Source organism: Stegostoma tigrinum, chromosome 3, assembly GCF_030684315.1.
Source record: "Stegostoma tigrinum isolate sSteTig4 chromosome 3, sSteTig4.hap1, whole genome shotgun sequence".
NCBI classification, from domain to species: Eukaryota; Metazoa; Chordata; class Chondrichthyes; order Orectolobiformes; family Stegostomatidae; genus Stegostoma; species Stegostoma tigrinum.
Window position 1 is genome coordinate 69,795,373 of NC_081356.1, and position 23,363 is coordinate 69,818,735.

The 23,363-nt window shown below is 43.2% G+C and overlaps 1 protein-coding gene across 10 annotated transcripts in view; it reads right to left on the reverse strand.

Annotated features, from left to right (window-relative positions):
• Positions 1-3,945: 3,945 nt before the first annotated feature.
• znf608 (zinc finger protein 608) overlaps positions 3,946-23,363 on the reverse strand; it is an 89,388-nt gene continuing 69,970 nt past the window's right edge. For 9 of the 10 annotated variants that reach the window (XM_048527238.2, XM_048527234.2, XM_048527237.2 and 6 more), the window contains 7 exons: positions 20,642-20,729; positions 15,236-17,732; positions 9,781-10,198; positions 9,084-9,256; positions 7,883-8,036; positions 6,598-6,679; positions 3,946-4,890 (listed from right to left, as the gene is read on the reverse strand). In XM_048527238.2, the coding sequence (XP_048383195.1) occupies positions 4,884-4,890; positions 6,598-6,679; positions 7,883-8,036; positions 9,084-9,256; positions 9,781-10,198; positions 15,236-17,732; positions 20,642-20,729 (3,419 nt within the window). In that variant the 3' untranslated portion in view covers positions 3,946-4,883. Of the gene's footprint in view, positions 4,891-6,593; positions 6,680-7,882; positions 8,037-9,083; positions 9,257-9,780; positions 10,199-15,235; positions 17,733-20,641; positions 20,730-23,363 lie in introns of those variants that run through there. The other variant, XM_048527240.2, reaches the window with a different exon arrangement.

Here is a 23,363-nt window from a genome sequence, read left to right on the forward strand (position 1 = left end):
CTCTTAAATGACCCCAATGACCTTGCTTCCACAACTGCTGCTGGCAACGCATTCCATGCTCTCACAACTCTCTGCGTAAAGAACCTGCCTCTGACATCCCCTCTATACTTTCCACCAACCAGCTTAAAACTATGACCCCTCGTGCTAGCCAATTCCCCTATTACTTGCATCATGTTGACACAATGGCTCTCATCTACCTTGTCCTCCCATTAACCCTTTATGCCCTCTGCATTTCCTACTCACTGACTGGGACACTTCACCATCTCTCCAGATTCAACACAAAGTGCTCTTGAATCCATTTCCATCATACTCAGTCTCTCCCTTTGTTTCACTGCAGGAAACATTGGTCCATGCCCAGATGAAGAATTCTATAACATTCTGACTGACCTGTCTGTAATCCCAGAACTTCCTTCTTCAGTAGCGTCTGCTGACACTGACAATTCCGGACAACCATGTGTGATGTCATGCGTGAATGCGTTGCTATGCACACACAGGGAAGTGTGTGCTATTTTGAACCAGGCTTCAGTGGTGAGGAAAGGGTTTTCGAACAAGGGTCTGAGGGAATACACCCCGAAGTGAGAAGACGGCTCAGAAACAGGACGGTTTGGGTGACAAATTGAGTCCAGCAGGCAAGGGGCCCTCTCCCCCTCTGTCTATCTTCCATGCTTACCTCAGCTGTCTCCACACTTGCCTTCCCCTGTGATTTGCTCGCAGATCCCAGATCCATCCCTCTCTATTCCCAGGTCCTCCCAATCTCTTTCCCTACCCAAACCCTCTCCCTCCTCCCAGGCTAGTCCTGATTTTCCCACTCCAACCACCTCGATCTCGTCCCCTCCACCTCCTGGTCCTGATCTCTAAACCCCACACACTGACCTCATACTCCAACATCTGCTCACACGCTACACTTCATTTTGTTTCAGTAGACCAACAAAGTGGCCAGGGAGGAAGTTCTAGGATTTTGACTCAGCGACACTGAATGAATGGCAAGGTATTTCCAAATCAAGGTGGTTAAGTGGTTTTGAGGAAGTCTTCTAGATGGTAGTGTCACCATGGATCTGCTGTTCTTCTCCTTCTAGATGATAGTGGTCATGGGTTTTAAAGATGTTCTGTGAGAAGCCTTGGTGAGTTTCTGCAGTGCATCTTGCAGTATATACTGCTGCTGCTGAGTATCTGTGATGGAGGGAGCAGATGCTTGTGAATGTGGTGCCAATAAAGCGACTGCTCTGTCCTGGATGGTGTCAAGTTTCTGGAGCATTGTTTGAGCTGCACTCACCCAGGAAAGTGAGGAGTACTCCATCACACACACAATTTGAGTCGAATGGATGGCACTCAGGTATTGGGGAATCATAATGTGAGTTACCCTCTTGCAGGATTCCTAGCCTCTGATCTGCTCTTGTAGACCCTGAATTCATCTGGCTTGTCCATTTCGTTTTCTGGTCAATGGTAACACCCAGGATGTGGATGGCTTGAATTCAGTGATGTTAACACCATTGTATGCCAAGGTTCAATGTTTTGATTCTCTCTTGTTGGAGATGGTCATTGCTTGGCACTTGTTTGGCATGTTATTTGCCACTTTTCAGCCCAAGCTTGGATATTGTCCAAATCTTGCATGGTCTGCTTCAGTATCTAAGGAGTTGCAAATGGTGCTGAACACCGTGCAATCATCAGCGAACATCCCCAACTCTGGCCTTATGACAGAGCGAGGGTCATTGATGAAGCAGCTGAAGATGGTTAGGTTAAGCATAGTACCCTGAGGAACTCCTGCTGCGATGTCCTGGAGTTGAGATGGCTGACCTCTGATAATCACAACAACGTTCCTTTGTGCCAGGTATGACTCCAGTCAGTGCAGAACCAAACCCCAGCCCCATCCCGATTTTCACTGACTTCGGTTTTGCTAGGGGCCCTTGAAGCCTCACTCAGTCAAGGGTACCCTTCTTTTCATGGGCACTCACTCTCACCTCACTTCTGGCATTTAGCTCTTTGTTCATAATTGAATTAAAAATTTAATGAGGTTAGGAGCTGTGTGGCCCCGGCAGAACCCAAACTGAATGCCAGCAAGCAGGTTATTGCTAAGCAAGCACGGCTTGATACAACTGCTGATGGCACCTTTCATTGCTTTACTGATGATTGAGAGTAGACTGATGGAGCGATAATTGTTTGGGTTGGATCTGTCCTACTTTTCTATACACAGGGCATGCCTGCACAACTTTCCACACTGTTGGGTATAGAGCAGTGTTGTGACTGTACTGGAATAGCTTGGCTCGGGGCACAAGAAGTTCTGGAGCACGAGTCTTCGGTTTTATTGCCAGAATGTTGTCAGGGACCATGGCCATTGCAATATCTACTGCCACCATTTCTTGATATCACCTGGAGTGAATTGATTTAGCTGAAGACTGACATCTGTGACAATGGGTATCTCTGGAGGAGGCAGTAATGGATCATCCATTCAGTACATGAATTGTAAATGTTTCAGCCTTACCTATTACACAGATGTGCTGGGCTCCCCCATTAATAATATTTCATTGTCCACCACCATTCATGATTGGATGTGGCAGGGCTGTGGAGCTTAAATCTGATCCATTCGTTGTGGAATTGCTTAGCTGTCTTTCACTTGCTGCTTCTGTTATTTGGCATGCAAGTAGCTGCACCAGGTTAATACCATACTTTTGGAGATGCCTAGCATTTACTCTTAGTTGCCCACATGTGGTCTTCATTGGGCTGGTTGCAGTTAACCTGAAAAGTTAACTATGGCTCAATTATTGGACTGTGAGGAGATTGGCCAAATGCCTGGCCGTGCCCAACCCCCTTGACTGACTGGGGCAGTAACCTCTAACTGTTTGTAAGTCCCCCTTAACACCACAAAAGGGCTGGTCCTGTTTGATTTTTAGATATGGCCCTACAGCAACTTCTCGACTGCACAATGTTCTGAAATGTGACAAGCTGCCCCTCTCCTCGTGCAAGCCACAGGGGCTCGCAGCCTCCGAGTAAGTGTAAACTGAGAGAGGTACATGAAATAAATGTCCCCCATCTGTGTGTGAAGCGACCTGACAGCAGCATGTAATTCATACGTGTCACTTAACCTCCAATCTGAAGTCCTGAAGTGGAGTGTGTGTGTGTGTGATGATGATGTGGTGAAGCTGGTGACTTGCTGATGTTGAGTAGTGTGGTCAAAATGCAGAGAAGACTGTGCTCAAGAGGCATGCAAGGATCTCGTGATGAAGACAGCATTGAATGAAGGCCTCGAAGCTGCATCTCTTTGGAGAGGAGAGAATTGGAATTTGCACAGAAGTGAGGTGAGTTTAGCCAATGATGAGATGATGATGCATGGAAATAAGTTTGGAGCCACTTCTTAGCCATTGGGCCTTAAGGGTAATATTGGTAATTGTTTTCTCAACATTGAGACTCTGATATTTTCATTTTTGCCATATTTTCTACATTTCTTCCCATTGCTCACACTGTTCAAGAGACAGAAAATCCTGCCCTTTAACTTATTTTTTATAAGGGCACCAGCTCAACATTGCCTGTTTCCATGGCATAGAACTGAGAACCCCCTCACGTGGGTCTTTGATTTGGTTCAATTTTCAGTCCCTTCACCCACAAATATGATATTCACCTCAGGCTATGCAAGCAAGCCCTAGGGCTCCACTGTGACAAGACAATAGTGACATGACAGGGAAATTGTCATGGTGCTGCTGACCAATCTGGTGTCACACTGGTGGCACTGGAAGGTCTACAGCGAGTTGCCTTACAACTGTGCTGTTTAAATGCTGCAAACTGAGCACCTACTGGGTTAGTTCAGCTGCAAGTGCAGAGAGAAAGAGCAGGCATCATTTTGCTGCTGTGTAAGGGCAACAGCGAAAGCCAACAACAAGAACAATTCCGACTGAGAAGGGAAAATCAGCTGTAACTACAAAGCGTAATAAAAAAAAGACTCAACAACACAAATACAAAAACATTTTTTTATTCTGATTGCCGAATTATTTAAGGCAAGTATAAAAAATGAAAGCATTCAATATACACTTTACATAAAATAAACTAGATTACAGCATAAAACAAGTAACCAGGCAACTGCGCAAGTTCTTCCTAAATCTGGATAATTGTAAACATTTAAAACTGCTGAACTAGTTCAAGTAATAAACAATCACAGATGTCTTCTTGTATGGGCGGGTGGAAGAGATTATGTAGGCTATGGGGTAATCAGCCATTCAATATCATAAAGACATTTTATATTCACAGATGCTCATTATTTTCCATTTCAAACCTGTACATTATATACACACACACACACGCGCGCGCGCGCACACACAATCACAATGGGCATTCTTATAACCCTCAGAGCCCTCTGCATGTATAACCTTCACAATAAACAACAATGCAGTGGACATGTGAATACAGTTAGCACACAGACGCATTTAAATAGTGTCTAAGTGTTTTCAAGGGGTCACCAAGTACACATAAACACTGTACCAAAGTGTTACTGTCACAATTAGCCTCTCTGAGGGTCTAGATGCCACAACCAGTTCAAAGGAACACCTACCCAGAACAGTATGCTCTACAAAACCAAGCAATTGTCATCTTTTGCGTTGCTAACATTTTCAGGAAACCGTAAAGTACAGTGACAACTGCCAACAATAATTGACCCTGCATTTGTGAGCCTGGTTACCAATACAAAAAAAAACCAAAAAGAATATATTTAAACAAAAGTTTAATTACAGCAACATTTGTAACTCAGTTATAAAATTTGCAATTTACAAATATGAAATGACTGGTTCGCCTGACATCAAGGCATTTGAAATCAACACCATGGAACTGATGTCTGTATAAACCTTTTCTTCATGTGATCCAGTCACATGACTATGATTCAATATACACTCATGGTGCCATCATTCCCTGCAGAAAAAAAAACAAAACAAGATGTCAGAATGGGATAGTCAGCCTGCTAATTCAGTAAGTTATAAATCTACACAATGTAGATCGCAATTTGATTTCAAGCCATTAGCTATTCTTGACCAAAGCAGCCACAGAGGTGCTCCATTCAGCTTCACTATTCCTGGGTTAAGAAGGGAAGAGTCACCCAGGAATGCTGGTCCTGAGTGAACAACGTGTGGACAATGCATGAGGTCAGGGTGAGGTTAAGCTTTGGTCTAGTTGCCCTATCCATGTTCATAAGTGAATAATGGTCAGTTGGCCAGGATAGTGGAGGGCTCTTTCAGGTCAAGGAACTGTACTTCAGCAAAGATCTGGTGTCATAAAATAAAATCAAGAAGTGCAGCTGCTGGAAATCTGAGCCTAAAAACAGAAATTGCTGGAGGAACTCAGTCGGCCTGGCAGCATTTGTGGAGAGAAAGCCGAGTTAATGTTTTGGGTCCAGTGACCCTTCATCAGACCCCATTTTCCTGCAATTTCCGTTTTTGTTACGGATTTGATGCCCACATGTTAAAGAACGGCATGAGGGGGTAAGAACATTAATAAAAGAGTTCTTAAAGTGTAAGGTGCTTCTTTCGGTATCAAGTTTGAGAATATTTAAGTAAAATCCTTTTTTTAGTGGAAGAATCAATTTATTTAATAGAAGCTAAATACCTATTTCTCCTTCCTTAACTTTGTTGAAAACTTATACTCAGACACAGTTCCAAGGCAACTGGCCCCTCTCTGATATCCAAATAACTGCTTGTTTTTCACTTATGAACATCTGAGGATGGAGTGAAATCAGAAAGCACAATTCTACCTCAATCAACGTGCATCGATCCACATTTTCCAGAAATGGTCTTTGTGGGTTAAACAAGATTTGGGTAACATGTTTCCCTTCACAGGTTGCGGACATTAAGCTCAAGTGGAGCACACTCATGACCCCATGGCCTACATGACCTGGAATTACTTTACTCCAAGTAGCTGAGTGCCAAATTATGTGTGCATTTGAGCAACAATGAAAAAATACTCCATTAAACTTTCAGTCTTCCACTGACCTCTCATGTAGTTGCTATGAAATTAGATAGAACCAGCCCAGGAACCTGGCAAAAGGAACTACACTGGAAAGGGTATGCTCAAGACACACTGATTCTTGGAACCTGTTTAACTTCATGTTAAACAAGTGAGTCTCGTGTTAAATTATAGATACATGGGGTTGGTAGTGCCAGGCAACTGAGAGGAATGAGGAAGAGATATAACTGTTATGCTGAGAAAGAAAGAGCCATCAAGAATGGTTTAGCCTGGAATCAGTGACGTTTTGAGACAGCCCCCACTTCCCTGGATCATATCTATGGAAATGTAGAAAACTTAAGAGTAAGGTCAACATTTTTTTCCTTCGGGTTTTTCTTGTTTTTGGCCACCGTCAGTCCCTTTGAGGAATGTTGGTTAGGTCACGAGTAAGTATGATATCCTTAAGGAGGCCTGAAATAGTTGCTGGGCCCCGAACTGGATGTTTGAATGTGCTAACACATGTTTCAAGTACAGGGCCCTGTGCCCACAGACTTCAGCTGACAGCTGTCTGGAAGGCGATGGGAGAACATGGACAAGTGACACCGATATCTGCTGCAGCAAGACATTGCTACACCGGCTTTTCACGTGCAAAGGCTTCTTTTTTAAAAATATACGCCTCACCTTCTCTGAGCAGGGAAAATGGCAGATGCAGAAGCCTGCGCGGCCACCTGCTGACCGGCAACGATGGCAGCCGATGCCAGCCCTAAAGGAGTTAATGCAAGCAGAGTCAACATTTAGAGTTAGTGGAACATGTAGCAAACACATACCAAATACTGCAGCTGGAACTGACAAGACCTGTACATTGAAAGCACAAAAATATGCCGTCTGACTGATGATTTACTAGAATAAACCACTACGTTTAATTATACTATCTAAGAGCCAGGAAGCATGACAGCTCTGAGCTTGTGTTCTCTGAGAGACGCATTTCTCACTTTTCCAGCACAGAAATACCACAAGGACACATTTGTTGTTGGCAAATGAGGCTTCAAATCAGTCCATGCATTGGGAAAATATACCTTCAACAAGCATGCTTCAGATTGTGATGTTACACCGATACCAAGCTACACTGTTCTTTTCTCATGGATTATCACACTAATTTCTCCCCCATCCCCCAACTCTGGAACAGCGTGACTTCTTTCTGGTGTGCTTTATAATTTTTACTGGTTTGATCCTTTGTACCATGCCACTATTATTAGCTTAGGCAGTGCAAGTCAGCAACCCATTTAGCTGCAGAAGATATCCAGGTCACATTGCAGTTTGCTCTTCAGCAGGCTTGTCTTATTTGAGCACGGGTTGCATTTTGAGGATAGGGTTGAATTTTCTCGATATAAACCAGGGGACTTGAGTCTAATTGTGGCATGCCAACTGTTACATTAGCCACGTACTGCTAACTCAGCACAGATTACGAATCAAACCTGGGCCAATATCCATGTGGCTCAGCCAAGAGGTGCAGAAATACTCTAAACAGACAGCGAGAATGACACCTTTTGAATTAGTTTGAAGTCACAGCTGAATTCATAGTACAGCAAGTCTTCATTTTAAATGTCATAGTTCGGTTCACCTGAAATTTAAGCCATTGAATATCCCAGAGATAAAATACCAACATGCAATTTGGATGTTTGCTAAGAGCCCTAGGGCAACAATGCCCTTCTCCTCCTTGGTGCCTCAGAATAAAAGGACAACTGAGATCAGAAACTTGGTGCATTTAGGGACCAAATTTAGGGATTTAATTGTTGGAAAAGTAGATGTTAATGATTTTTTTTTATTATCACTGTAGCTGAAAAACCAATAAGGGATCAATGCAAAATGGACACTGAAAAACGCAATAATAAAAATGCTTCAGCCATTATGACAAAATAGTAAGCTTCAACAAAATGAAAAAAAAATGGCTCAGTCAGGTTGGTACCTTGATATGGGTCATATTGGCCTGGTATCAGAGGGTAGCCCATTCCAACATGCGTGTGGTGATGGGTGTGCACATGCCGCTGTGCAAAAGGTGAATGGCGTTCTCGCTCTCGCTCAGCTTCTCTTTCACGTTCAGGTGCAGCTTTTTCAGCAGGCTACAGAAGAAAAAATTGCAACGTTTCACAAATAAAAACAGTTCTGCAGAGTCAGGCTAATTACAATATAAATTACCATCTCAGACTCATCGCACCAAATATTTAGCTTGTACATATTAATTAAGTCTCACAACTTAACATTCTGCACGCATGCCAATAAAGCAGGAAGAAACTTGAAAGGGAACCAGAAAACCATTTTTTCTCTTACTAACATCGTAAAAAAAAGGGAGGTATCTATCTATGGTTTATTGTGATTTACTGAGTAAAGATAGGTAAGAGATCCTAATATTTCAAAATCTCTTAACAATGCTAAAACCTGAAACAGCAATGTCTCCAGGAAAACTGATCAATCTGGAGCTCAGTTATATGCCAATATGGATATTTTTTCAAGGTTTGAAAACATACTCATTGACTTGCAGTGGCCAAATTTGTAGCTTTAGCAAGTATGACCAAAACAAATTAAAGACAGGAAGATCAACCAATTTATCATGGCTGTTTGATCATAGATCATATAAACCCTACAGCGTGGAAACAGGCCCTTTAGCCCAAGAAGTCCACACTGACCTTCAGAGTATCCCACCCAGGCCCATCCCCCATAACCCACCTAATCTACACACCCCTGAACACAATGGGTGATTTCGCATGGTCAGTCCACCTACCCTGCACATGTTTGGACTGTGGGAGGAAACTAGAGCATGCAGACACAGGGAGAATGCTCAAACTCTGCACAGATAGTCACCCGAGGGTGGAATCAAACCCAGGTCCCTGGCGCTGTGAGACAGCAGTGCCAACCACTGAACCACCGCGTCACCCATGACAAATTGACACCCTGAAAGTTTGGCACTTTATTTCACATGCTCTCCTTGGACATATTTGTCTTCATGTTTTTACAAAATGCGGTACATCAAGCAGAACAACGTTGTCAAAGAAAATCATAAATGACTAGTTTTATATCTAAGTTTATTGCAATACAGAATTTTTAAATGGTGTCCTGTGCATATTGCCAAGCTTGAACAATTTTGACAGACTTTCGGTCACCCTACTCACTCCAGGAGACTTGGTGCGATACTGATTGGCATGCTGCTGAAGCAGGTCGAGAGCCTTGGATTCAGCTGCTGGCTTAGTGTTTACATTGGGGCTTGTGCTTGATTTCTCCGTTTCCTCTCGGCTGGACATCTTCCCATAGACAGGATAGTGAAAGCCGGGAGAGAGGTACGCCCCTGTGGATTGATACACAAAATAGTTCAAGTCCTTCCTTAAGTTTCAAAGAGCCTCCTGTTTTGAATGTTAGCAGAATCAAGATTTCATGCCACAAATCATGTTTGTGAGCATATGACACAGAAGCAGAATTCAACCATTCAGCCCCTGAGTCAGCTCCGGTATACACTGAAATCATGGCTGATCCAGCAGGGTCTGGCAGCATCTGTGGAGATAGAAACAGAGTTAACCCTGAGTCTAATATGACTATAGTTTCAAAACTATATTTCCATTTCCCTCTCCACAGATGCTGCTTGACCTGCTGAATTTCTCAAGGCTCTCTGCTGAGTTTCTCTTCTCAGATTTTCACACACATGACAAACACACACACGACACACACAGGCATCCATCCACACACACACACACACACAAACACACACGCACACAAACACACACACACGCACACAAACACACACGCACACACACACACAAACACACACGCACACAAACACACACGCACACACACACACACACACGAGTGACCTACCTGGATAGCTATGCATCAGCACCGGAGACACCGCTCGATAAGCCGGGTCATACATTTGCGAATAAGGATTATAAGCATGCAGGTATTGAATGTAAGATTGATGCTGATTCATTGGTGATGAGACAGCAACACGAGCTCCTCGAGACTCCTTTGCAATGACAGGAGTCTTACGATCATCAGTTTTATTTTTATGTTCCTCCAGTGAGAGAGACTGCGATTCAGCCCGCTTGGCATCCTTTGGCTCCTCTTTTATGTTAGTTACTCCTGCAGGAATATTAGATACATTTCCCTCTTTGCTGGATGCCTTAATTGGACTGTCTTCTTTCTGCTTTTTCTCTCGTTCAAAATCATCCATTTTTTGCTGTTCCATGTACTTTGGCTGGTAAACATAATGGTGCCATGCCCGGGTATCTGGCTCCTGTATATAATCATAGAACATGTCACCTAGATTTCACATTCCATCGCCTCGTTAAACCTGTGCTGTAAAACTCTTGTGATCTTATCTCACACACACATGCACTTTTATATATTAAACTGACCTTTTGATATAACTGTCTTGCAATTATGCCATGTTCACTTTCATTGCTAAATATATAGCAATCAAGCTTTATCTGTTGTGCAGAAAGGACTCTGTACTTCAGAGGAATTACCTGGGATGTACTTAAAACTAATCGCTCAAAGCTCTCCATGAAGAATGGAATCTAAGAAATGTTTTTCCAATTATATTTCTTTCTTCTATGCAGATTAGAATCAAGGAGAATCCAATTACAGTCATAATAACTAGCTCCTCTGCTCAATTTAATACTTAAAGGTCCTTGGGTGCAATTTAATATGAACAACCTATAAACTTTCTGCAGATATCTTGAAACACATGACACTAAAGTGCAACTGAAAGATTTGGACATGTTCTTTAACACCGAAAGGGTGGTTCAATCTTTATCAGTAAGCAATTCAAAGCCAAGGTTGGTTTACATTTGAAAATGAATGGCAGGGTATAACCAAAGTGCTTTAAACATGAAAGAAAATTAATTTGTCACTCGTAATAAGAACAAATTGACTATCAAGGAAGATTTATCGCAAATCAACTTGCTGATTCATTCTAGGATACATGGAGGAAAACAGGCTAGATATCTCACTGAGTTTGTTCCACCATTCAAAGAGATCATGGCTAATCTCTTTCCATGTACCCATTTATCCATATCACTAAACATAACAAAAACCTATCAGTTAGTAATTAGCATTTTTGGAAGAGAATCTGTGTAGAACTGTTAGCCACCTGAGATGCAAAAGAATTTCTTCACCCAGAGGGTACAGAGTGTCTAGAATTCTTTACCCTGGACAGTTGTTGAAGCTAGATCACCAAAAATACTTAACGAGAAACTGAGTAGGTTTTTTTAAATATTAAGAAGTTGAGGCCTGGGGCAAGTCGGCCACGATTTTATAGAATGTGGGGCAGGCTTGAGGGGATGAATGGCCTCCTCCTGCTCTTATATCTTGTGCTCATATGTTCACTCCTGAAAGATTTGGCTAACCTTTACATGATGTCCTCCAGTCTTAGATCTTCATAACCAATGGAAATATTTTCAATCTATCCCATTTGTTCCCCTTAGCATCTTGAATACTTGGAGAAATCATGACTTAACCTCCTCATAATGCACACGTACAGGCCTCATCTCACTACTGCTGGTGGTCACCCAGTAGCAGAAGGGGACTCACTGCAGGAGAAGACTGAGCAGGATTCAGGAGCTGGACTGTCGTTCAAAGACACTCAAAGGCCTGATTAAAAGTCCTAGCCTTGGGGGGAGAGGGAGTGCTGAGTGCCAGCCCTCCATCCTGGCAGCCAAGCCCGATTCCCCAACAATCCCGACCCTGTGATGCCTTTCCTGCCGTCACTCCTCTGTAGCTTTGGTCCCTCACTTATTTTGGGTGACTGCATTACTGGCAGTAGTCAACTCCCCACAGTGTGCTGATCACTGAAGATTAACTAACTGGGTGGGGCTTCTACCTCTGGATCTTTGCAGCCAGTTAATTACCTGATTGGGCCTTCCCACCAACTACATTGAATCCTGCTCTGAGGAAAGGTACAAGACTGCGCACAATATTTCAGGTTTGGTCAAATCCAGCATTGCAAAGCTGTGGCATTAACTTCATCCCATTTTCTTATGTCTCTCGAGATACATAGACCAACATTCCGTTAACACTTATGATTCCATTAATGTTCCGACATTTTAATGAACTACACACATGGATCCCAATGCCCCTTTGAACCTTGAGTGTTTCCAGCTTTCATGCTCTTTTCAATCCTTTCCGACAGGTGTGGAAGACCCCATATTTGTTGATATGCCCGTTCAATTTATTGGTATCTCTTATTGCTATCTCCGCTTCTAACACCATGGTTACAACATCACCTATCTTTCTGTCATCGGAAAGTTTGAATATCTCACTCAATACTTAGGTAATTTAGGTTACAAGAGACTAACTTGCAAACTCTCTACATTAACATTGCTGAAACTGGTTTATTTACATCAAGTGCAGGATTCTGACTTCAAGTGCAGGATTCTGATCCCACAAAAACATCACACACTAACAGCCTTCAATGCTGATGGTTTAGTCCACAGGTTGGAAGTATTTGAGGTGAGCATCAAATTAGTTTCAGGTATTAGTCACTGAGTCATAGAGATGTACAGCACAGAAACAGACCCTTCGGTCCAACCTATCCATGCTGACCAGATATCTTAAATTAATCCAGTCCCATTTGCCAGCATTTGGCCTATATCTGTCCAAAGTCTTCCTATTCATACGTCCATCCAGATGCCTTTTAAATGTTGTAATTGTCCCAGCCTCCAACATTTGTTGGCAGCTCACTCCAAACTCACACCACCCTCCGAAAAAGTTGCCCCTAAGGTACCTTTAAAATCTTTCTCCTCTCATCTTAAACCTATGCACTCTAGGTTTAGACTCCCCCACTCCAGGGAAAAGGCCTTGGCTATTCACCCTATCCATGCCCTTCATCATTTTATAAACCCCTATACAGTTGTCCGTCAGCCTCTGAACTTCCAGGGAAAACAGCTCCAGTCAATTCAGCCTCTCCCTATAGCTCAAACTCTCCAGCCCTCGCAGCATTCTTGTAAATCTTTTCTGAATCTTATAAAGTTTCACAACATCCCTCCTATAGCAGGGAGACTAGAATTGGACACAGTATTCCAAAAGCAATCTAACCAATATTCTGTACAGCCACAACATGGCTCCCAACTCCTATACTCAATGCACTGACCAATCAAGGCAAACATACCAAATGCCTTCTTCACTGTCACCATCTACCTGCAACTCCACTTTCAAGGAACTGTGAACCTGCACTCCTGAAAATAAATTGATGCTCGTCTCCCTGCAGTGGACTAAAATGTCAGCACTAAAGGCTGTTAATATCTGATGTTTTTGTGGGATCAGAAATGAAGAAAAGAAACCAGTTTCAGCAATGTTTATGTAGAAAATTTGCAAGCTAGTCTCCTGTAACCTAAATTACCTAAGTACTGAGTGAGATATTCAAACTTTCCAACGACAGAGAGATATGTGATGACGTAGATGGAAGACATCAAAGCTTTGTTCAACAGTGCTCCCAGGACCCTACTATTGAGTGTATAGCCCTGATTTGCCAAAAAGATGCTTTTTGTGCAGAGGCTGCAGCACAGCAGCCAGGGGTTTTCCCTATTGTGAGATGTGCTGATCCCAATAGCAGTAACTGCATCACTAGCAAAGGTAAACTGAGCTAACAGCACAAAACAGGGTTTAAAATTGTAATTTATTTCTGTCCCTTTATCCCACCACAGGTGCCAAAGGTTTCAGACTTCTTCATCCTAAGCTGCTGTGAATTCCCTCCTTAAACTTCTCCCATTGCTTCACATAACTATCCACATTTATAAGCTGTTGTTGCAAACTTTTAACCCTGGCATTGAGGTGTGGCATCAGTTCCTTCACCTACTTTCTCTTATTGCACTGTAAAGAATTGTGAATCAATTCCATGTTAAAAGGATTTTGCAAACATTATAAAATGTACAGCAAGCTTTTTATTAACTGGCACCACGGGGTCAGGAATGTGCCAGTTGGTCACATATTCTGGTTGATCAAGAGGTCCACGTAATCAATATACAGCCAGATATTAAATAATAAAAACATTAAACAAGGGCTTACCACATCACTGTTATGCTTTATTTACAGCATGTTACATTACTAAAACTTCGCAGCAGACAGCCTTTCACTCGCACCTGAATTGACTACTCAGACATCACGATAATACCAGTAAACTTCTGATATTTGAGGTATCGCATTTTTGCCGGCTTATCGAGTGCGGTTCATAAGGTGTCAGTTAAGACAAAGTTTGCTGTAATATTATTCACCCTGACCTCAATTTCATCAGCCACTGGCAAGCAACAAAAACTCAAGCCATTTACAATCCGACCACATCACCCAAGGCATTTTTCCATCCCCACCCTTGTCTGCCTTCCTGAGAGACCACTCTCTCTGTGACTCCCTTGTTCGCTCCAGACTGCCCTCCAACCCCACCACACCCGGCACCTTCCCCTGCAACCGCAGGAAATGCTACACATGCCCCCACACCTCCTCCCTCACCCCTATCCCAGGCCCCAAGATGACTTTCCACATTAAGCAGAGGTTCACCTGCACATCTGCCAATGTGGTATACTGTATCCATTGTACCCGGTGTGGCTTCCTCTACATTGGGGAAACCAAGCGGAGGCTTGGGGACCGCTTTGCAGAACACCTCTGCTCGGTTCGCAATAAACAACTGCCCCTCCCAGTCGCGAACCATTTCCACTCCCCCTCCCATTCTTTAGATGACATGTCCATCATGGGCCTCCTGCACTGCCACAATGATGCCACCCGAAGGTTGCAGGAACAGCAACTCATATTCCGCTTGGGAACCCTGCAGCCCAATGGTATCAATGTGGACTTCACCAGCTTCAAAATCTCTCCCTCCCCCACCACATCCCAAAACCAGCCCAGTTCGTCCCCTCCCCCTACTGCACCACACAACCAGCCCAGCTCTTCCCCTCCACCCACTGCATCCCAAAACCAGCCCAGCCTGTCTCTGCCTCCCTAATCTGTTCTTCCTCTCAGCCATCCCTTCCTCCCACCCTAAGCCGCACCTCCATCTCCTACCTACTAACCTCATCCCACCTCCTTGACCTGTCCGTCTTCCCTGGACTGACCTATCCCCTCCCTACCTCCCCACCTATACTCTCCTCTCCATCTATCTTCTTTTCTCGCCATCTTCGGTCCGCCTCCCCCTCTCTCCCTACTTATTCCAGAACCCTCACCCCATCCCCCTCTCTGATGAAGGGTCTAGGCCCGAAACGTCAGCTTTTGTGCTCCTGAGATGGTGCTGGGCCTGCTGTGTTCATCCAGCCTCACATTTTATTATCAAAAACTCAAGTTTTACCTGTTTAAAGCGGATGGTGGGGTCCACTCCTGTCTGCTTCATAGAGTCCATCACAGATTTCATTTCCACTGCCTCCTTGATGAGCTGGTGATTCTCCATTTGCTTGGCTTTATACCCGTCAATTGTCAGTTGCTGCTGCTGCACAGCCTGAACGTGGGATTTCCCAAGCTCATCTGCTTTGCTAGCGATACCAGGTTTTGAGGAGTCTGACAGCAAGAAGGAATCCTTAGCTTTTGCACTACTTTTGTTTGGCTCGGGGGTAGGAGGGGCTTTTGAGATTGTAGCAGTCGGAATATTTTTCTGTTTTAATTCGTCTTTTGCTAGATCTTTCTGCTGCCCTTCACTTTTTCTTTCGTTATCTCGACTCAACTGCTGCAGTTTCTGCTCTGCGAACCGCTGCTCCTCGTAAAATTTTTCATATTGTTGCCTGTAAGAAGGATTTGTCATGATCGACTTCTGGTCGACGTAACATAAGCCGTATGCATATTGTCCGTAATACAGTGACTGAGCAAGTGCTGGGTGTCTCTGCGTAATAACAGATTGGTGCTGAGCCTGAGCATTTACTGCACTTGTGTCACTTTTTTTAACATCCAAAACTTCCACCTTATCCTTTTTCTCAGTCTCTTCGTCTGCCTCTTTTTTCACTTTGGTGCTCTGGGCTGAAGAAGGGTTTCCAGTCACTGCACTACTGACCTGACTAGGGTGCATGTAATTAGGAGAATAGTAAGGTTCGTAACCATGGTAAAAAGGTGAATGAGTCTCTTTACTTTGTACTGGCTGAGAAGAGGCTGAGGAATGAGTTTTTACAATAGTCTCCTTGGAGGAAATTGTATCTGCGGGGGAATTAGTCTTTGACCTTGCGCCCTCTGACCTGCTGTCAGAGCCACCATCATCAGCAGCGTCAGAAATGTCCGAGTAAGCCGGGCTGTTTGTTTTGGTAGTAGTCCCATCGCCACCATTTTGTGTTAAAACATGCAGTGGTGTCATGGGAGATTGTCCATTAACCAGACTGCTGCAGTCCAGCCTACAGGCACTCCCAATAGAAGGGCTGGGCGCATTGTCTGTGAATGTGTAAACCTTATCAGCTTCGGCTTTTATGCTGGCCATTCTGCTCTCCTGAGAGTCACATAAACCATTCACAAGCACTTCATTTTTATTGAGATGCTCTTTCAAAAAATGTGCAGTCAGCTCTTTCGCTGAAGCCTTTAAATCCTCGGGTTTCCCGAGCTTAGAGTCTATCTTGGGGCTTACTGTCTCTTTGCCTTCTTTGTCTTTCAGCTTTCGCTTCTCTTTCTTCTTTTTATCCTTGAGGGAGGACAGAGCTGGGTTTACCGCGCTCGGCTCTCCCATAATTGTAGGCTTTGGTTGAATAGGTTTCAGCGGTGGGCTCTTTGGTGTTGCCTGGACAACTGTCGTCGTCAGAGAGGGTAGCCCTGGTATTGTTCCTGCTGTGGTGGTTGTGAATGTGGCTGTGGGAATAGCGATCAACTGTGGGGGGGGAGGGGCAGGGGCAATCGGTCTTGTTGTTTTAGGCTTTGATAATGCTTTATCCACTTTTCCATTGTTGCTCTTCTTCCCCTTTTCTTTGTCAACCACGTTTTTCTTGTCTATCACCCCTTCCACTTCAAGTTTGGGCATTTCTGAGGCAGACCCACCGTCAGGAACTGAGCAACTCTCCAAAGCTGCAGTCATGTTAGAAATGACAGGAAGGTTATTCAGGTCATTGTTCAGACCTTTCCTTTTACTAGCATTCTTCCCAGATTTAGAGTTGACTACTGGGCTCTGAGCAGCATTAGCCAAGTCTTTGCGGACCTTTGGTGTCCCTGGGGTGCTAGTGATAGGTGACGGAGGGGCTTTCATCGGATCGTAACTTAATCCACCCGCAGAAAGCAACGTGCCGTTTCCTGGCTCAGCAGGTTCAACACCAATTGCCACGTTACTCAAAGCCTCTTCACAGTCTGACATTTTGTCTTCAATGTCCGGCTCAAATTCCAATTTGTTCTCAGGATCTAAATGTGCGTGAGCCTGGTGGTATCGCAAACCATTGATGTGCTTGTACTTCTTACTGCAGTTTGGATGGGGACAGTCAATTAACACTGGAGAAGAGCAACCTTGATCCACAAAAGCAGTCTCGGGCTTCCCCTGTGGTGTGGTCGGAGTGCTTCTTGAATTTGTGCGGACCCGCTTCCCAGACTTGGTGTCCTCAGAGCTGGAGTTGAGGTCCAAGTCCATGGGCGGCTTGTTCTTCCTTTTGGTAATGGGGGACGGGCTCGTTTTCACATCCTCCATGGTACAGTTGGGGGGTGTCCTACGTCCACTCGTGTTAAGACTTCCCCGCCGTCCTTTCCCATTCGCCCCACCTCGGTTCTTGCTCTGCATGCCCCTGGATTCGGTAAAACTGGCTTCATTCATTGGAGCATTAGCCACGGACCGAGCCCTTTTCCCTCGACCTCGGCTTGCTCGCATTTCGAAGTCACTTGTGGGTGATTCACAAAACCTGCGGAACATGAAGTACGCTTCAAGTTAGCATTAATCGGAATTGTGAATGTTTGCAGCTCAGTCAAAAGTAAATGAGGACCACTGAGGTATAGAAAAGTGGCTGCTGGCTCAACGATTTTTTATTCGTTCACGGGATGAGGGTGTAGCTAGCCTGAGCAGCATTAATTGCTGCTCCAAAATCCTGGGAAGATGGTGGTGAGCTGCGTTCTTTAACTGCTGCAGTCCACATGGTGTAGGCACACCTACAGTGCTGTTAGGGAGCAACTTCCAGGATTTTGATCTACTAACTGTGAAAGAGCAGCAATGCAGTTCAACATAACGATGGTGTATGGCTTGGAGGAGAACGTGCAAGTAATGGTGTTCCCTTGTATGTGCTGCGCACGTCTTTCTAGGGTTTGTGGGTTTGGAAGGTGCTGTCTAAGGGGCTTTGGTGAGCCTTGTTGCAGTGCAAATTATAGATGATACACACTGCTGCCACTGCATAGCTGGTAGTGGGAGCACACACTTAACGTGTACAATGGGGTGCCAATCCAGTGACCTGCTTTGTCCTGGATGGCGACGATCTTTTTCAGTGTTGTTGCAAAATGCATTCATCCAGGTAAATGGGGAGTATTCCATCAAAGTGCTGCCTTGAAGGTGGTGCACATGTTTTGGGGAGTCAGGAGGTGAGTTACTCAATTTACAGACCGTCCTGCTTTTAACATGCTCTTGTAGTCACAGTGGTTTTATGATTGGTTGAGGTCAGTCTCTGGTAAGCCACAGGATGTTGAAATTTAGAAGCTCAGAAGAGAAATGCCCCAAAGATGCCAGATATGCTTTCAGACAATAATTATATATTAGATTGCAAATGTCTTATTTTGACCATTCATTTGCAATAATACTTGTTTTAAAGTATAAGGGCTCCCTGAAGACTCATCGATTTCTATCAAATCCTGATAGGGAGATTAATTAGTAGTGGGTTACAGTCTTAGCTTTTTTTAATTTGTCAATTTTGGCTAAAAAGATGAATGATCTCACTTTTGTCTGTTAAGTTCTTACACTGAATGAGTCTAGCTAATTTCAGCATTGGGGCTGCCTTACAATATCAACATTATTGCTATGTAACTGATAGCTATACATGCTGAATTAATGGAGCTTAGGAAGAGACTGAACCTTGGATTAATTGTAGACAAATAACAATACAAATAGAACATTTTTTTATTCATTCAGGGGAAGAGAATGTCACTGGTCAGGTCTGCATTTACTGCCCATCCCTAATTACCCAGAGGGTAGTTAAAAATCAATCACATTGCTGTGGGTCTGGAGTCACATATAGGGCAGGCCAGGTAAGGATGGCAGTTTCCTTCCCTAAAGGACATTAGATTAGATTAGATTAGATTAGATTAGATTCCCTACAGTGTGGAAACAGGCCCTTTGGCCCAAAAAGTCCACGCTGCCCTTTGGAGCATCCCACCCAGACCCACCCCCATATAACCCACACACCCTTGAACACTGCAGGGAATTTAGCATGGCCAATCCACCTAACCTGCACATCTTTGGACTATGGGAGGAAACCGGAGCACCCGGAGGAAACCCGCACAGACACAGGAGAATGTGCAGAGTTTGCACAGACAGTTGCCCAAGGCTGGAATTGAACCCGGGTCCCTGGTGCTAATCAGGCTGCAGTGCTAACCACTGAGCCAGTGTGCTGCCCACTAGTGAACCAGATAGGTTTTTCCATTCTCATCATAAGACTCTTAATTCTGTTTTTTTTCAGCTGAATTAAAATTCCACCATCTGTTGCAATGGGATTTGAACCTAGGTTCCCAGAACATTACCTGGGTCTCTGAATTAACAGTCCAGTGATAATACCACTAGGCCATCACCTCCCCCTAAGAACGTTTAGCTATATATCCAAAACTGGTAAAGATATGATTGAGACTGTCCTGCTAAATTTTACATTATCATGGTCAGACTGTACCCTGAATATTTGTCATTAATTGAGGAATCACAAAGCCAGTTCCAAAGGACAAAGCATGTGGAAAACTTAGAAAAGCATGAATTCAACCTTCAATTGAAACACACAAGGCTATTTAAATTTCTAAGCTGATGAAAAAGGTAAGCCCTGAACACAACTGAAAGTAAAAAAAAAATCAAAACTGCAGAGCAGGGAGACAAAAGCACAAATGAAGAAAATGCAAGCTCAAAATTGATATCTGGAAGCATTTCTCAGTCCAAAGATCTCCTGAGTTGGGCAGTAAGGTTAAACCCTGGGAATCACTTAAAAAGCCATTAAAGCAGTGATAGGGTGGTTTCAGGTGTTAACTGAATACCAATTGGGTGTTAATTGTATTCAAGTGAGAGACATTAATTGGAATCACTCCTGTGTTTTTATATATGAAAGACAAGATGAAATCTGTGTTCTTGTATTCATTTACATAATTTTATTGAAAGATGAGCCACCAATGCCCTATTTTTCACAAACTGCTTATTCAACTTCTAACAACAGTTTTCCATGTAAGAATAAGCTAGACGGGTTGAATGGTCTCTTTTATCTCCAGAATACATGCTCGGTACGAATTTTTAATGAATCTGTTCGGAAATGTTGTGAGACACTTCCAGCAGACGTTGGACTTGAACCTTTTGGCCCACGACCATGATGCCTTCACATGCTTGGTGTCATGCTTTATAAGTTACAACCCAACTAGGAGCAAGGGACACGTCTTTATTTCATTTCGTAAATGAGAACTAATTGGGGCAGAAGGCCCAGGTTCATTCCCAAACAGGTTGATTAAAATAACTGCATTAACACTGACAAAACTCTTCAAAGTTGGGGCAATTTCAGGCTGTGTCACGTAGAAGTCTAAAATCCTTTTCCAATTATCTCGATTTGCATTAGGATTTCAAATGCTTTGAAAGCAGGCTTACCGTGGGGGTGCCCAGTCATGTTTAGTGCAGTCCAGAAGTGTCCCGACATATGTTTTATTTCGCCAGGTCACATTTACCACTAGAACACCTGCAGGAGATGAGAAAATGAAAAGCTTTTCAAAAAAAAATCCAACATCTTTATAATGGAAGTCCGTTTTACCTTTATCAGTCATGCACTTAAGACACATTTGTTTTCTATGGTTGTGGTTTTGCATTCTTCCTCTTTCTGGCTTTGCTGACCTCAAGTCAAGACCGACAGGAAATTGTTTTTTTTAAGTGTGTAATCGAGATATGGCTGACAGAAGGAAATGGTTCTTGCCACGTCCTGCTGTAAAACGGCAACACTCACCTCTTAATTTTTGCTGTTATTACACGTAATTGCTTTTGCTTGGCAAGCTGCCAGCACACACTGAGTCATTCTGCAGAACTAAAAAGCTGTCTAAGCTGACCATAAGCAATCTGTGAACTTTTGCCTTTTGGTGCTGGGTGAATAAAGAGGTGGAGTGGGCAGCATTTGGAGAAAAAGGGGTTATGAACGACATAAACTTTCCCCAACAGAAAGATGTACAGTCAATCAGACACCTCCCCAAAGATTTCATTTGTATTTCCTTCCTTCACCACATGTATGTTTGCCAGAAAAAAACGTTATTTTTCTTCTCAAACAAAATCAATGCAAATAACTCAGTTGCAAAATGATTTAAAATTGTCTTCTGCACAAATTGCAACTATCCATTGTTCAATGCAAATTCAATCTCGGATCAAATTATGAATTTAATATTGAATGCTGTGAGCACTATTACACAGAATTCTGGGAGAGTAATTAAATGGCACCCAACATAAGGTCCATGACTGGAATTATTTTTCTATGAATTAGACTTCCTTCATTGCCTAAACGACATGCAATGTTGGTTTGCTGGTGCTTAAATTTACATAAATCCCATATCCTCCTCCTGCCATTTTTAATTGTGGTGTATAATACAATCGTCATCAAGTAGTAACATTGGCTGTGGGTTTTTATTTATCTACTCAATTAGAACTACACATCATCATTTCATATGATTTATTTCTCACAACTCTGTGGGTTTCTCCTCTCATAAGCAAATGTAGAAAGATGAAGCTCTTCAAAACCAAATGGGAAAAATGTCAAGGGCCAAATGATTTATCAGCTTTTTTCCTTATCTGCACATGTACAGGATACATTTTTAAAAAATCTCAGCATTCACAACACATTTCTGCTCATATAGTATGGAAATATAAACTAATTCATATTTCACTCTTACTGTAAGGTTTTACCTTTCTTTTCAGATTCAATTACAAACAGATAGTTTAAATTTTATCTTAAAAGTCTGTATTTTGTTAGGAGCTGACGTCAAAACTAGACTTTACCTTTATAAAGGTATAAACTATACCTTTATAACCTTCAGTTATCAAGAGTTTAATTGTACTGAATAAAACCACAAAACATCTATCTTACACTGCAGTCACATAGAAAGAAACAGCCTTCCCCAGCTCGGTCTCCAAGGGCCTGTAAACAGAATAATCCTGCAATTTAATTCCCCAAAGAACTGACAAAATGCTACTGTTGGGGGAGAGCCTAAACATACCATTATTCTTATCTCCATGTGATTCTAGCACATTTAACTCGGTGAGAAAACAGGTCTACGATACCCTGTCCTACAGCAAAACAATAATGTGACTGTAGTCGGCTTGTCTACAACTCTCCCTCCCCAAATAAAAAAGAACTCCCATCTGGAAAATTCTGCGAAACAAGGACATTCTCAAACTGCCTGGCCTTTTTTTCTCCCCCCATTTCTCAATACTAGCTATGGTATCGCAGAACTCTCAGCTGCATTAAATTCTTGAACATGTCAACAATATTTACAACACTAATGCATTTGTATCGCCAGAGGGTTTTTGTTTTGTCTCTCTCCCTGGACCCATCCCAGGGATTACTAGTTCCAGTCACAACTGACTGCAGCAGTGCAGCTGTGGCAACAGAGTTGGGGGGGGGATGAAAAAAAACAGAATACAAATGTATCATTAAAATCCCTGCCCCCCCCCCCCCAAAAAAAAGCTTTAGAATTTTGAAGAGAAAGGGACAAGGAAGTCCTTTCAGAGCTGCTGCAATAAAATTGTGAAAGACGAAAGACCACTGAAGACACTTAACATTTGTCTGCAGTGAAAGCCTTTGTTTAAGCATTTCCCTTCAGGGTTTCATGTTGCCAAACCAAAGGTGCCACTTCATTGGCTTGCTCCTGTTGCGAGTGCTGCAAGCTGATTGGCTCCTCCTCAGCTTTGCAGCACCATAATCTAAACAATACTGTTTCCAGGGTTTCAGAGTCAAACTCAAATGAGAACCTGCAAAGAAATATTTTTCCTTCCGAAAACTGACAATGCTCATCTCTGACTTTTAAAAGCTGCCCTGTCACTTTTGGAATCACGTCAAACATGAATATAATGGCTGATAGTTCAATCGACCAATGAAAGCAAAAAAAACGGATTGATTCACTGGAGTTTGCTGCCAAAACTCATGCATCAAATTAACCTTTCCTCACATAGATGCAGCTAACGATAAAGCAACACTCCACAAACCAGCACCTTTTCCAAATCGAAGATTTTCCACAGAAACCAGCAGGCCTGTAGCTTATTGTTGGAGGAGCTGTGCCAGCTCTGGAATTCCAAATATCCTCACGTAAACAGCCTCTGACCTTCTCTTTTTAAC